This window comes from Pan paniscus, chromosome 18 (genome assembly GCF_029289425.2).
Source record: "Pan paniscus chromosome 18, NHGRI_mPanPan1-v2.0_pri, whole genome shotgun sequence".
NCBI lineage: Eukaryota > Metazoa > Chordata > Mammalia > Primates > Hominidae > Pan > Pan paniscus.
Window position 1 is genome coordinate 459,651 of NC_073267.2, and position 15,581 is coordinate 475,231.

Sequence of the window (15,581 nt, forward strand, 5' to 3'; positions counted from 1 at the left end):
TCCATTTTTTCCCCACAGTGGAAAGGAAAATGATTTTTTTTTTTTTTGAGTCGGAGTCTTGCTCTGTCACCCAGGCTGGAGTACAGTGGTGCCATCTCAGCTCACTGCAACCTCCGCCTCCCAGGTTCACACCGTTCTCCTGCCTCAGCCTCCTGAGTAGCTGGGACTACAGGCACCCGCCACCACGCCCGGCTAATTTTTTCTATCTTCAGTAGAGATGGGGTTTCACCGTGTTAGCTAGGATGGTCTCGATCTCCTGACCTCGTGATCCACCCGCCTTGGCCTCCCAAAGTGCTGGGATTACAGGCGTGAGCCACCGCGCCCGGCCAGAAAATGATTTTAATGGATGGTTTTGAGGAAGCTGGTGATTATTTTGTAATGGAGAATTGTAACATGCCAGGGGTTTGGCTCTTCTTTCAGTATTTCTTCAGGCTACCACAAAACTCCACTATTGATATTCTTCCAAAAATAAACAAAACACTAAAAGGACTCCTGCCTTTGGAACAAAATAGCTTCATATTAAGGTAGCTTTGAGGCACAAACCAAGCTGCCTGTGGAGAAGCTGGTTTTTCCTCTAAAACTTACATGAACCTCTGACCCCACTCCCCCTTACTAACGGTTTTCTTTTCTCTTTTGATTTTGTATTTTATACTTTTTATTTTGGACTACTTATAGATTCACAAAATGTTGTAAAAATAGCACAGGGCTGGACCCTGAAGTCTGCTTTCCTGAATGGTAACATCTTTTTTTTTTTTTTTTGAGACGGAATTTTGCTTTTGTTGCCCAGGCTGGAGTGCAATGGTGTGATCTTGGCCACTGCACCCTCTACCTCCCAGGTTCAAGTGATTCTCCTGCCTCAGCCTCCCGAGTAGCTGGGATTACAGGCATGCACCACCACGCCCGGCTAATTTTTTTTTGTATTTTTAGTAGAGATGGGGTTTCTCCATGTTGGTCAGGCTGGTCTCAAACTCCCGACCTCAGGTGATCTGCCCGCCTCAGCCTCCCAACGTGCTGGGATTACAGGCGTGAGCCATCGCGCTCGACCAATAACTACCATTTCAAATTCCCACGACTATTGTACTGCAGACCTGTTATCGTATATGCTCACCAACACATTTTAAAATGCTTAACTTTTAGGCTGGGCGTGGCCCACACTTTGGGAGGCTGAGGCAGGCAGATCACTTGGGCCCTGGAGTTCGAGACCAGCCTGGGCAACGTGGCAAAACTCCGTCTCTACAAAAAATACAAAAATTTGCCTGGCGCAGTGATGCACACCTGTGGTCCCAGCTACTTTATAGGCTGAGGTGGGAGAATCTCTCGAACCCAGGAGGAGGAGGTTGCAGTGAGCCTAGATCACCACTGCCCTCCAGCCTGGGCCACAGAGTGAGACCCTGTCTCAAGATCAGATAAAATGAAATGCTCAACTTTTGTTAATGTCGTTGGTCCTGCTGTGTCTTATGAGTGAGACTGAGCGTGTTTCCCCTGGGCACCGGCCACTGGCGTGTGCTCTTCAGTGAACTGCCCAGTTAGGAATTCGTTTCCTGTTTCCCCACTGGGGTCCTTGCCTTTCTTTTGTGGGTTTGTGAAAACCCTAAGAATATTTATCCTGGTTTGTTTTGTGGAGCTAACAACAATCTTTTGGCTTCCCTGGGCCACGTTGGAAGAATTGTCTTGGGCCACACATAAAGTACACTAACACTAATGATAGCTGATGAGCTGAAAAAAAAAAATTGCAAAAAAATCTGTGAATGTTTTAAGAAAGTTTCTGAATTTGTGTTAGGCCACACTTCACACTTCAAGCCATCCTGGGCCGAGGGTTGGACAAGCTTGGGTTAGACATTTCATAATAGATTTCGTCCGTCAGTGTTTTTCTTAATGATCTCCACCTTTGGGGTCATGCTTTCAAGACTCTCCCTAACAATACATAAACATTCTCTTCTATTTTCTTTTAGTTTAATGTTTGGTAAAAATCATGTTTGCATTTCTGGCCAGGCGCAGTGGCTCACGCCTGTAATCCCAGCACTTTGAGAGGCTTAGGTGGGCAGATCACGAGGTCAGCAGTTCTAGACCAGCCTGATCATCATGGTGAAACCGTCTCTACTAAAAATACAAAAATTAGCTGGGTGCGGTGGTGGGTGCCTATAGTCCCAGCCACTCAGGAGGCTGAGGCAGGAGAATCGCTTGAACCCAGCAGGCAGAGGTTGCAGTGAGCCAAGATCACGCCATTGTACTCCAGCCTAGGTGACAGAGCAAGATTCTGTCTCAAAAAATAATAATAATAATAATAATAATGTTTACATTTTTAATTCATTTGGAGTTTATCTTGATTGGTGGATTTTTTTGTGTGTGTGTGACAGGGTCTCACTCTCACCCAGGCTGGAGCACAGTGGTGCAGTCTCGGCTCACCGCAACCTCTGCCTCCTGGGTTCAAGCAATTCTCCTGCCTCAGCCTCCTGAGTAGCTGGTGGCTTTTTTTTTTTTTTTTTTTTTGAGACAGTCTTGCTCTGTCGCCCAGGCTGGAGTGCAGTGGTGCAATCTTGGCTCACTGCAAGCTCTGCCTCCCGGGTTCACGCCATTCTCCTGCCTCAGCCTCCCGAGTAGCTGGGACTAAAGGTGCCTGCCACCACACCCGGCTAATTTTTTGTATTTTTAGTAGAGATGGGGTTTCACCGTGTTAGCCAGGATGGTCTCAATCTCCTGACCTTGTGATCCGCCCGCTTTGGCCTCCTAAAGTGCTGGTATTACAGGCGTGAGCCACCACGCCCGGCCAGCTGGTGTTTTTTTTTTTTTATCAATTGGTGTTTTTTTTTTGTTTGTTTTGTTTTTGTTTTTTTCTTTTTTTGAGATGGGGGTCTTGCTCTGTTGCCCAGGCTGGAGTGCAGTGGCACGATCTTGGCTCACTGCAACCTCTGCCTCCCAGGCTCAAGTGATTCTCCTGCCTCAGCCTCCTGAGTAGTTGGGATTATAGGCGCATGCCACCATACTTATCTAATTTTTGTATTTTAGCAGAGGTGGGGTTTCACCATGTTGTTCAGGCTGGTCTCGAACTCCTGACTTCGTGATCTGCCTGCCTCGGCCTCCGAAAGTGTTGGGATTACAGGCGCAAACCACCACGCCCAGTCAGTTGGTGGTTTTTTAATTGATTGATTGTTGGTTTTGTTGTTTTTTTAGCGATGTTTTGTTCTGTTTTGTTTTGTTTTGAGACAGAGCTTTACTCTGTGTCACCAGGCTGGAGGGCAGTGGCGTGATCACGACTCATTGCAGCCTCCACTTCCTGGCTTCAAGTGACCCTCCCACCTCAGCTCCTGGGTAGCTAAGACCACAGGCGTGTGCTACCACACCAGGCTGATTTTTTTTTTCTTTCTTTTTAGAAACGGTCTCACCGTGTTGCCCAGGCTGGTCTTGAACTGAACTCAAGCTATCCATGTGCCTCGGCCTGGCAAAGTGCTGGGATTATAGACATGAGACAACACTCCCAGCCTTATTAATGATTTTTTTTTTTTTTAAGAGAAGTCTTGCTGTTGTCCCTCAGGCTTGAGTGCGATGGCTCAATCTCAGCTGACTGCAACCTCTGCCTCCCAGGTTCAAACAATTCTCCTGACTCCCAAGTGACTGGGATTAAGGTGCCCGCCACCATGCCCGACTAATTTTTGTATTTTTTAGTAGAGATGGGGTTTCACCATGTTGGCCAGGCTGGTCTCGAACTCCTGACCTCAGGTGATCTGCCTGCCTTGGCCTCCCAGAGGGCTGGGATTACAGGCGTGAGCCACCGCGCCTGGCCTTATTAATGATTTTTAAACTAGTTTCTCACAAACTCTTTTGATCTTAGATCAGTCTGTGTTTTTCACAAATGCCTCAACGGCTGGCTCGGTTTTTAGAAACCCTTGTTTGTCAGTTAAAATGATGATCCTCCCAAAAATGTTCAATGCCATTTTCTACCCTGACCTGGTTTCGCCCAAGTGGTGGGGAGAGTCCCCATGGAGGCACTGCGGGGCCTGTCTGGGAACCCTCTCAGAGTGGAGCCCAGTGCTGGGTTCAGGTGGGTGCTCATCTGGTTAAGTCAATTGCCTGCATTGTTTTGCGTCCCGTAATGGGGCTTTGCCTTCTGAAGCCTCTGTTTCTGTCTTCCCTCACACGTATGTGATACGTCTTATTTCATTCTGCTCTGCAGGTGAGGACACTGGCCAAATTGTAGATGCTCACAAGACACAGATGACCCAAATCCCCAACCGTGTTACTAATGAGCATTTACAGAGTTTTTTCCCTTTGTCCTTCTAAATCTTGTTACAGAGATGGTCCGTGCATGGGGGAAATGTTTGTCCTTTCAGCCAGGCTCTCCAATTCAAAAGGCAGGAATTGAGAAAATGACAGTACTTTCTCTGTCCCTGCCACAGAATGTCCAGTTTGGTCTGATTTAACATGACAAATCATGCTGTAGAGATAAGTAAGTAGTTTGAATTTTATTTTTCCTTTAATTTTTAGAAGCCACCTTATAACTCGACCATTCTAGTCACATTTTTTTCATATAGATTGTACACTTTATATACTCCATGCTTATCCACATAGAGAATACTTCTGGAAGGACCCATATGAAACTGGTACCATGCTTCCCCTCTTGAGCCTGGGAGCCACAAGATGAAAGGAGATTTACCCTTTTATAGTTTTTAAGTTTTGTGGGGTTTTTTGAAACAGGGTCTTGTTCTGTTGCCCAGGCTGGAGTGCAGTGTCCTGGCCATGGCTCACTGCAGCCTTGACCTCCCGGGCTCAAGCAAACCTCCTGCCTCAGCCTCCTGAGTAGTTGGGACTGTAGGTGCCCACCACCACACCTGGCTGATTTTTGTATTTTTGGGTAGAGAAGTGTCCCCTGTTGCCCAGGCTGGTCTCAAACTCCTAGGCTCAAGCGACCCACCTGCCTCAGTCCCCCAAAGTGCTGGGATTACAGGTTTGAGGCAGTGCACCTGGCCCTTATAAATGTTGTATATATTTATTACTGATTTTTTAAAATTATAAATCCAAACTACATTAATAGTAATTGTCTTGCAGGGTCCTTTGATCATAGCTTACATATTAGAAGAAGGATTAAGAAAGGGAGTGATGTAATTTACTAGCTTGAGGTCTGCATTTGGATTGACTTTACTAAGCTTGCTGTGAACTCCAAGGAACAGAAAACCCAGAATACAGGCCGGGCGGCATCTTCAGAGGAAGAGGCCCTTTCCTCTTTGCCTTGCTTGCTTCCAGGCTGGCTGTGGGGGGATGCAGTCTCCCCTTGAGGGTCAGGAGATGTCTGGCCATCATCTGGTGGTTAGAGTGGGATGAACCGAACAAGGGCAGACTTCTCGGTCTGTTCTTCTCTGCTTGGCTCCACCCTGGAATCAGCTGGAGAGTGCCAGCAGCTGCTCCTGACTGGGACCCCACACCCAAAGTGGCCACCTTAGTCCTTCTGGGTGTGGCATCAGGATTGCGAAAGCACCCAAGTTATTTTCATGTGGAGCCACCACTGAGAGTCATGTCTTTGGGAGGATCTAAGCTCCTGACCTGACACCTTCGCAGGCTGCCTGAGCTGCACTTGACAAGTGGCTTTATGATCCCTAGGTCCACCTGGGCTTGCGAAGGCACAGATTCCCCGTCCACAGCTCACGCCAGATGCACCAGCAGGAGTCCACATCGAGGAAGTCCTCCGGGCACTCCCACGACCAGGTGGGTGAGGACTGGTGGGCCCGTGGCTGGATGGGTGGTGTTTTCAGATTCCTGGTGGTGGCGGTTGATGCCCCTCCTTGAGTAGTGCTTTCCTGCACGCTTTCTTTGATGCTGTGGCTCCCACCAGATGAGGACAGCTGAGGCTCAGAGCTCGAATTTCTTGGCTGCAATTTTAAAGCTCTTAAGTTTAAAGCCGTAAAGATAGAAATCCAGAATTGTAACATTCTGGTTCTTACTCCGTTTTTTTCTTTCCTTTGCCAAAGGAATCTATGTTTTATTTATTTATTATTTAAAAAAAAATTTTTTTTTTTTTTAGACGGGGTCTCGCTCTGTCGCCCAGGCTGGAGTGCAGTGGCGCGATCTCGGCTCACTGCAAGCTCCGCCTCCCGGGTTCACGCCGTTCTCCTGCCGCAGCCTCCTATGGGCGCATGCCGCCACACCCAGCTAATTTTCTGTATTCTTAGTAGAGACGGGGTTTCACCGTGTTAGCCAGGATGCTCTAGATCTCCTGACCTCGTGATCCTCCCACCTCGGCCTCTCAAAGTGCTGGGACTACAGGCGTGAGCCACCGTGCCCAGCCAGGAATCTATGTTTTAAACATTTCACACATCCCTTCCTTGGGGACATGGTGGCTAGATTTGCTGCATTAATGGCCGTCTCCTCTTCTTCAAGCCCTGGCCCCAGCCCCTCAGGCCCTGGCAATGAGACACTCCTACGTTCTGTTGCTGGCTTTTTCCCTAGTTGCCTTTTCTAGACAACCCATGCCCTGCCTTCCCCACCCCCATGCCAGCTGCTTGGGTTTAATGAGGTCCTTGGTCATGACTCATTGTTTGATTTTCCGTGTTCTAACTCACTGCCTTTGATAAGCACACCTTTTCTGACTTCCAAGATGTTAAAACTTAAGCCTCAGCACCTAGGAGAATGCACACATTTTTTCTTATTGTGGTAAAATGTACATAACATAAAATTTGCCATTAGTAACATTTGGTATAATCAGAGCATTTTGTAACCATCACCACTATTTTCATCATCCCACAAAGAAAACCACAGCCCATAGCAGTCATTCCCGACTCTCCCTGTTCCGCACCTGGCACCCACGAGTCTACTCCCTGCCTCTGTGGATTTGCCTGTTCTGGGCGTTTCAGACCACAGGGGACCTTCGTGTCCTAGTCATTGCATTTAGCATAATTTTATAACGTGTCAGAATTTTAGGTTTTACCATGGCTGAAAAACACACCACTGCATTATGGTGTAATTATGCACTGTATTAAGGATAGGCCACATTTTGTTTATCCATTCATATGTTTTGTTTTGTTTTGTTTTGTTTTTGAGAAGGAGTCTCCCTCTATTGCCCAGGCTGGAGTGCAATGGTGCAATCTTGGCTCACTGCAACTTCCACCTCCCAGGTTCAAGCGATTCTCCTGCCTCAGCCTCCCGAGTAGCTGGGATTACAAGCGCCTGCCACCATGCCCGTCTAGTTTTTTTGTATTTTTAGTAGAGATGGCTTTCACCATATTGGCCAGGCTGGTCTCGAACGCCTGACCTCGTGATCCTCCCGCCTTGGCCTCTCAGAGTGTTGGGATCACAGGCGTGAGCCACTGTGCCCAGCCGATACGTTCATATGTTGTTGGACATCTGGGTTGTTTCTACATTTTGGCTGTTGTTAATAATGAACCAATATGAACATTTATTTACAAGTTTTTGTTTGAGCCTCTGCAGTGGGGTTTTTTTTTGTTTTGTTTTTTTTGAGATGGGGTCTTGCTCTGTCACCCAGGTGGCAGTGCAGTGGCGTGATCTCAGCTCACTGCAGCCTCCACCCCCCTGGGCTCTAGTGATCTTCCTACCCCAGCCTCCGGGTAGCTGGGACCACAGGCGAGCGCCGCCATACCCAACTAATTTTTTTGGTATTTTTAGTAGAGACAGAGTCTCGCCACATTGCCCAGGCTGTTCTCAAACTCCTGAGGTCAAGCACTCCACTCACTCGGACTCCCAAAGTGCTGCGATTACAGGCATAAGCCACCATGCCTAGCCAGGTTTTTTTTTTTTTTTTTTTTTAAGAGATGGGGTCTTGGCCAGGCGTGGTGGCTCACGCCTGTAATCCCAGCAGTTTGGGAGGCCAGTGCGGGTGGATCACGAGGTCAGGAGATCGAGACCATCCTGGCTAACGTGGTGAAACCCCATCTCTACTAAAAATACAAAAAATTAGCCAGGCATGGTGGCGGACGCCTGTAGTCCCAGCTATTCGGGAAGCTGAGGCAAGAGAATGATGTGAACGGGGGAGGCAGAGCTTGCAGTGAGCCGAGATCATGCCACTGCACTCTAGCCTGGGCGACAGAATGAGACTCCGTCTCAAAAAAAATAAAAAAAGAGATAGGTCTCTCTGTTGCCCAGGCTAGAGTGCGGTGGCATGATCAGAGCTCACTGCAGCCTCGAGCAGTCCTCAAGGGATCCTCCTGCTTTGGCCTCCCAAAGTACTGGCATTACAGGCATGAGCCACCATGCTGGCCATGTCTCTGTTTTTCTGTTTTTTTTTTCTTTTTTGAGACAGAGTCTCGCTGTCGCCCAGGCTGGAGTGCAGTGGCGCGATCTCGGCTCACTACAACCTCTGCCTCCCAGGTTCAAGCCATTCTCCTGCCTCAGCCTCCCGAGTAGCTGGGACTACAGGCGCCTGCCACCATGCCCAGCTAATTTTTGTATTTTTAGTAGAGATGCGGTTTTCACCATGTTGTCCAGGATGGTCTCAATCTCTTGACCTTGTGATCTGCCTGCCTCGGCCTCTCAAAAGTGCTGGGATTACAGCCGTGAGCCACCGTGCCCGGCCAGAAAGTCTCTGTTTTTAATTCTTGTGGGTGTACACCTAGGACTGGACTTGCTGGAGAGCATGGTAGTTCTGTGTTTAACTTTTTGAGGATCTGCCAGACTGTGTTTCACAGCAGCGGCATCATTTTACAGTCCCACCAGCAACGTACGATGTTCTGATTTCTCCACATCCTCACCCAGACTCGTCGTTTTTCCCTTTTAAAATTAAAGCCATTCTAGTGTCGTACACAGGTTATTAAGTGAGTTACTTTTATTATAAAATTAGGTAAAGACAAAGTCCGAGTGAACAGTTTAAAACAAAAGCCAGCAGTCCCTTATCTCTCCGTCTTCCTGACCCTTCCCCAGAGGGTGCGGCTTTCAGCTCAGCTTTTCCTCGCGTTGCCTCGCTGACCTCCGCACGCCCTCTTTCATCTTTCACCCCTCCCTTTGCTGTGAACTGTTGACTTCCTTTTTGGGTAGGTGAAGGTTTTACCTCAAATCTGCATGATCACGTCCAGTCTCTCAGTATGATGTGTTAGGACATCGGTTTGGTTGTTTAAAAGGAACCAAAATAACAAAAATCTTGCCTGAGACAAAATGGAAGTTTGTTTTTTTCTCGTTTTATACAGTCGAAGCAGCTAAGTTGGGTGGTGGTGGTTGGCAGATATCAGGGGCCCTGTGCCTTTCCCATCTTCAAATGTGTTTTCCGTTTTGGTTTCTAAGACGGCGACTGCCGATTTCCCCACCACATCCACCCCCGGTCCAGCCAGCAGGAACCAGGGGAAGGAGAGGGCATGTTTTTCCCCTCAGAATCGGGGCTCAGAAGTTACTCCCAGCACCGAGCTCACTCAACACAGCTGTCCCCTGTCCTCCCCTGCGGACTTCTGTTTGAATATATTTTATTTTATTTTTTTCTAGTTAGTCTGTGCTTATCCATGAACATATTTTATTAATAATAATTAGGTAGTGTTTGAATGTTTACTGTGTATCATGTGATCTTATAAGTACTTTATATGCATTTAATTTTTTTTTTTGAGACGGAGTGTCACTCTGTCGCCCAGGCTGGAGTGCAGTGACGTGATCTCGGCTCACTGCAAGCTCCGCCTCCCGGGTTCACGCCATTCTCCTGCCTCAGCCTCCCAAGTAGCTGGGACTACAGGTGCCCGCCACCGTGCCCTGCTAATTTTTTGTATTTTTAGTAGAGACGGGGTTTCACCGCGTTAGCCAGGATGGTCTCGATCTCCTGACCTCGTGATCCGCCCGCCTCGGCCTCCCAAAGTGCTGGGATTACAGGTGTGAGCCACCACGCCCGGCTACATTTAATTATTTAATCCTTAGAACAGGCTTCTAAAGTAGATATTGTTTGTTTTACAGATAAGGAAACTGAGGCACAGTTCAGTCAAAGCACATGTCCTGGTCACACAGCTAGGGAGGTGCAAGCCTGCCCGCCCAGAGCCCATCTTCACTCCGGGTACTTTGAATTTTGGGTCTGTGGCCCTCCAGGGAGTCCATGTGTGGGCACCTGGGTCACCTTTTCCATCTGTGCTTGAGGCTGGTGGAAGGTGGCTCAGATATGCTCAGAGGCTGAGTAGGTGGGGCTTAGTTAACACTGCCCTGGAGCTCATTCAGCATTTCCTGGGTTCGGCAGGCAGGAAGCACCAGCGTGTTCTGGATGAAAATAGTTCCTGCCTGCTGGCTCTCCACAGCTAACTCGCCTTTCCACACTAATTAGAGACCTTCTTAAGTATAATCTCTTAAGACTGACACCCTCAACATTTATTTAGCTTTTATTTCCTGGGCTGATGGCCTGTAGTTAGAGCTGCAGCCAGTCCCCAAGAAGCCGACGCCAGCAGACCCCTCTGTGCTGCAGCTTTGTGCCGTGGGACTGCTGGCCTCGCCGACCTCTTGCTTTATCGACACAGTGACCAGGAGTTAAACTTTGGGATGTGCCCGTGATGTTGGACCACAAGGACTTAGAAGCCGAAATCCACCCCTTGAAAAATGAAGAAAGAAAATCGCAGGAAAATCTGGGAAATCCATCAAAAAATGAGGATAACGTGAAAAGCGCGCCTCCACAGTCCCGGCTCTCCCGGTGCCGAGCGGCGGCGTTTTTTCTTTCATTGTTTCTCTGCCTTTTTGTGGTGTTCGTCGTCTCATTCGTCATCCCGTGTCCAGACCGGCCGGCGTCACAGCGAATGTGGAGGATAGACTACAGTGCCGCTGGTGAGCCTCGGCTTCCCCGCCCAGTGGGGTCCAAAGCAGCTCTTCCCAGGGGATGGGGCGGAGGGGGCAGAACTGTGTCTGCGAGTCTAGAAGTGGCCTTTAAACAGTGAATCAATCCCAAGTGGCTGCCAGTTCTATGTCCAAGGTTTTCCCGGAGTTTTAGGGAGCGATAGACCAGCCTTTTTATTTTTGAGATGGAGTTTCGCTCTTGTTGCCCAGGCTGGAGTGCACTGGCACAATCTCAGCTCACCGCTACTTCTGCCTCCGGACTTCAAGCGATTCTCCCGCCTCAGCCTCCCAAATAGCTGGGATTACAGGCGTGCAGCACCACGCCCAGCTAATTTTGTATTTTTAGTAGAGATAGGGTTTCTCCATGTTGGTCAGGCTGGTCTTGAACTCCTGACCTCAGATGATCTGCCCACTTCGGCTTCCCAAAGTGCTGGGATTACAGGCATGAGCCACCACATCCGGCCTCGGTTCTCCCCCGCCCTTTTTTTTTTTTTTTTTTTTTTTTTTTTTGAGATGGAGTCTCGCTCTGTCGCCCAGGCTGGAGTGCAGTGGCAGGATCTCGGCTCGCTGCAAGCTCCGCCTCCCGGGTTCACGCCATTCTCCTGCCTCAGCCTCCCGAGTAGCTGGGACTACAGGTGCCCGCCACCACGCCTGGCTAATTTTTTGTATTTTTAGTAGAGACGGGGTTTCACGGTGTTAGCAAGGATGGTCTTGATCTCCTGACCTCATGATCTGCCTGCCTCGGCCTCCCAAAGTGCTGGGATTACAGGCGTGAGCCACCGCACCCAGCCAGTTCTCCCTTTTTTAGGAAGGATGAGTTGGGTAAATAAACAAAAGTAGCCCATTTGGGTACTTTTCTAAATTAAAACATTTAATGAAACAGAGCTTCTGGGTGAAAGATAGAGAGAAGGCTGTCATAAAATGTAAAAAACCCGCACCAGCTCGTATGGTCCAGTCTTGCTAGGGTGACCCAGCTCACATCCTGGTTAGTGAAAGGAAAGCAGGCATTCATTCCTGTCTCCTGACCTTGCCATTCTGGAGTCTTGGCCGTTATGAAAAGCAATGGAATCAGCCTTAGTCAGGACATTCTGCTTCTAGAACAGCAGCTGCAGTCACCCACGTCAGTGGGCGTGAGCACTGACAGCCTCAGTGTTTCCTGGCACAGAATTCAGGGCTTCTCCAATGCCATCAATAGGGTTTCTCGTTGAAACCTCACTTAGGGTCAGTTTGTGTTCAAAAAAAATTTTTTTTTTTGAGATGGAGTCTCACTCTGTCGCCCAGGCTGGAGTGCAGTGGCGCGATCTTGGCTCACTGCAAGCTCTGCCTCTTGGGTTCATGCCATTCTGCTGCCTCAGCCTCCTGAGTAGCTGGGATTACAGACACCTGCCACCACGCCTGTCTACTTTTTTGTATTTTTTAGTAGAGACAGGGTTTCACCATGTTGGCCAGGATGGTCTCCGTCTCCTGACCTCGTGATCCGCCTATGCCACCACGCCCAGCTAATATTTGTATTTTTAGTAGAGACCGGGTTTCACCGTGTTGGTCAGGCTGGTCTCGAACTCCTGAGCTCGTGATCCGCCCGCCTCAGCCTCCCAAAGTGCTGAGATTACAGGCGTGAGCCCCAGCGCCTGGCCCTAATTTTGTATTTTTGGTGAAGATGGGGTTTTACCATGTTAGCCAGGCTGCTCTTGAACTCCTGATTTTAAGTGATCCCCTCCCTCGGCCTCCCAACCTGCTGGGATTACAGGCGTAAGTCACCACACCTGGCCCAATTCAGTGATTTGTAGTCAGTTTGTAGAGTTATGTAGCTGTCAGGACAATTCCATTTTAGAATATTTCCATCATCCCTAAAGGATTCCTCAAGAGGCTGGGCACAGACCGCATCTCTACAAAAAATACAAAAATCAGCCAGGCGTCGTGGCATGCAGCTGTGGTCCCAGCTACTTGGGAGGCTGAGGTAGGAGTATCACTTACACCTGGAAGGTTGAGGCTGCAGTGAGCTGTGATCGCGCCACTGCACTCCAGCCTGGGTGACAGAGGGAGACCCTGTCTCAAAAAGAGAAAATTCCTCATTACCTTTGCCATCACTCCCTGTTCCCTCCTCTCCTAGCCCTGGGCAACCTAGTCTCCTGTCTCCAAAGATTAGTCTTTTTATTTTTTTAGACGGAGTTTTGCTCTTCTTGCCCAGGCTGGAGTGCAATGGCACAATCTCCGCTCATCTCAACCGCCACCTCCCAGGTTCAAGTGATTCTCCTGCCCCAGCCTCCCGAGTAGCTGGGATTACAGGCATGCACCACCACGCCCAGCTAATTTTGTATTTTTAGTACAGATGGGGTTTCTCCGTGTTGGTCAGGCTGGTCTCAAACTCCTGACCTCAGATGATCCGCCCGCTTAAGTCTCCCAAAGGGCTGGGATTACCGGCGTGAGCCACCGCGCCTGGCCTCTAGACATTTCTTAGAAGTGAAATCATACAGTATGTAAGTGAAGGAGTGTGACTTCCTTCACTTAGCGTGATATTTTGCCGTTCGTTTGTGTCGTGGTCTGTCTGTGTCTTTCCGTTGCTGAGCAGTGCTCCTGGGAGGGTTGGCTGATGATCACCTGGATAGCTCTCAGTTGAGACTCTTATGAATAATTCTGCCGTGAACATTCACGTGCAGATCTTCGTGTGGATATGTTTTCATTTCTCTTGGGTAGATTGCTAGGAGTGGAATTGCTGAACCCTATGGTAAGTTTATGTTTAACTTTCTGAGGAGCTGACAAGCTGTTTTCTAAAGCGACTGCACCATTTGACTATTTTCCATTCCTACTACAATGCTGAGGAGGCCTTTAGTTTCTTGTTATTGTCTGTCTTCTTATTATACTCATGCTAGTGGGTGTGAATTAGAATCTCCCAGTGACTGAAAATGTTGGGTCCCTCTTTTCGTGTGAGTTTTAGCCATTCTTGCATCTTCTTTGGTGAATGTCTATTCTTGCAGTCTTTTGCCCATTTTTAGAAATTAAAAATAATTTATTTTTATTTATTTATTTTTTTTTTGAGATGGAGTTTTGCTCTTCTACCCCAGGCTGGAGTGCAATGGCGCAATCTCGGCTCACTGCAACCTCTGCCTCCCAGGTTCAAGCGATTCTCCTGCCTCAGCCTCCCAAGTAGTAGCTGGGATTACAGGCACAGGCTACCATGCCTGGCTAATTTTTTTTTTTTTTTTTTTTTTGAGACAGAGTTTCGCTCTTGTTTCCCAGGCTGGAGTGCAATGGCCTGATCTCAGCTCACCGTAATCTCCACCTCCCAGATTCAAGTGATTCTCCTGCCTCAGCCTCCCGAGTAGCTGAAACTACAGGCATGTGCCACCACACCCGGCTAATTTTGTATTTTTAGTAGAAACGGGGTTTCTCCATGTTGGTCAGGCTGGTCTTGAATTCCCGACCTTAGGTGATCGGCCTGCCTCAGCATCCCAAAGTGCTGGGATTACAGGCACGTGCCACCACTCTTGGCCGTAACTTTTGTATTTTTAGTAGAGGTGAGGTTTCACCGTGTTGGCCAGGCTGATCTCAAACTCCTGACCTCAAGTGATCCGCCTGCCTTGGCTTCCCAAAGTGCTAGGACTACCGGTGTGAACCACCACGCCCGGCCTTTTCACTCTCTTGATAGTGTCCTTCGATGCATAAAAGCTTTTAGTTTCAATGAAGTCTTTTTTTTTTTTTTTTTTTTTTTGTGGAGACAGTCTTGCTCTGTCATCCAGGCTGGAGAGTGCAGTGGCGTGATCTCGGCTCACTGCAACCTCCACCTCCCGGATTCAAGCGATTCTCCTGCCTCAGCCTCCCAAGTAGCTGGGATTACAGGTGCCCGCCTCCATGCCTGGCTAATGTATGTATTTTTAGTAGAGACGGGGTTTCGCCATATTGGCCAGGCTGGTCTCAAACTCCTGACCTCAGGTGATCCACCCGCCTCGGCCTCCCATAGTGCTGGGATTACAGGCGTGAGCCACCGCACTCAGCCTCCTGTGCTTTTGTATCAAAGAAACCATCACCAGATCCCTTGTCATGAAGATTTTTCCCGTTTTTTTTTTCTAAGAGTTTTATAATTTTAGCTCTTACGTTTAGGTCTTTGATTCATTTTGAGTTCGTTTTTGTGCATGACGTAAAGATTCAACTTCATGCTGGGCGCAGTGGCTCACACCTGTAATTCCAGCAGTTTCAGAGGCTGAGACAGGAGGATCAGTTGAGGCCTGGAGTTCAAGGCCAGCCTGGGCAACGTAGCCAGACCCTGTCTCTAAAATAAGGGGGACGGGGTTCAACTTTATTCTTTTTTTTTTTTTTTTTTTTTTTTTTTTTTGAGATCGAGTCTCGCTCTGTCGCCCAGGCTGGAGTGCAGTGGCTCACTCTCAACTGACTGCAGCCTCCACCTCCTGGGTTCAGCCGATTCTCCTGCCTTAGCCTCCCGAGTAGCTGGAACTATAGGCGCCTGCCACCACGCCCAGCTAATTTCTGTATTTTTAGTAGAGAAGGTTTCGCCATATTAGCCAGGCTTGTCTCGGACTCCTGACCTTGTGATCCACCCGCCTCGGCCTCCTAAAGTGCTAGGATTACAGGCGTGAGCCACCTCGCCCGGCCTATTTTTTTTTCTTTTTTATTGATCATTCTTGGGTGTTTCTCGCAGAGGGGGATTTGGCAGGGTCATAGGACAATAGTGGAGGGAAGGTCAGCAGATAAACAAGTGAACAAAGGTCTCTGGTTTTCCTAGGCAGAGGACCCTGCGGCCTTCCGCAGTGTTTGTGTCCCTGGGTACTTGAGATTAGGGAGTGGTGATGACTCTTAACGAGCATGCTGCCTTCAAGCATCTGTTTAACAAAGCACAT

At 48.6% G+C, this 15,581-nt stretch overlaps 1 protein-coding gene across 50 annotated transcripts in view; it reads left to right on the forward strand.

Moving 5' to 3' along the window:
* FAM234A (family with sequence similarity 234 member A) overlaps positions 1-15,581 on the forward strand; it is a 51,136-nt gene that overhangs the window by 12,054 nt on the left and 23,501 nt on the right. For 33 of the 50 annotated variants that reach the window (XR_010110385.1, XR_010110387.1, XR_010110386.1 and 30 more), the window contains 2 exons: positions 5,593-5,697; positions 10,419-10,719. Coding sequence is in view for 38 of the 50 variants with exons in the window: in XM_063598154.1 (XP_063454224.1) it covers positions 10,452-10,719 (268 nt within the window). In the remaining 12 variants the exon portion in view is untranslated. Of the gene's footprint in view, positions 1-4,292; positions 4,445-5,592; positions 5,698-10,366; positions 10,720-15,581 lie in introns of those variants that run through there. The other 17 variants (XR_010110390.1, XM_063598157.1, XM_063598121.1 and 14 more) reach the window with 3 other exon arrangements.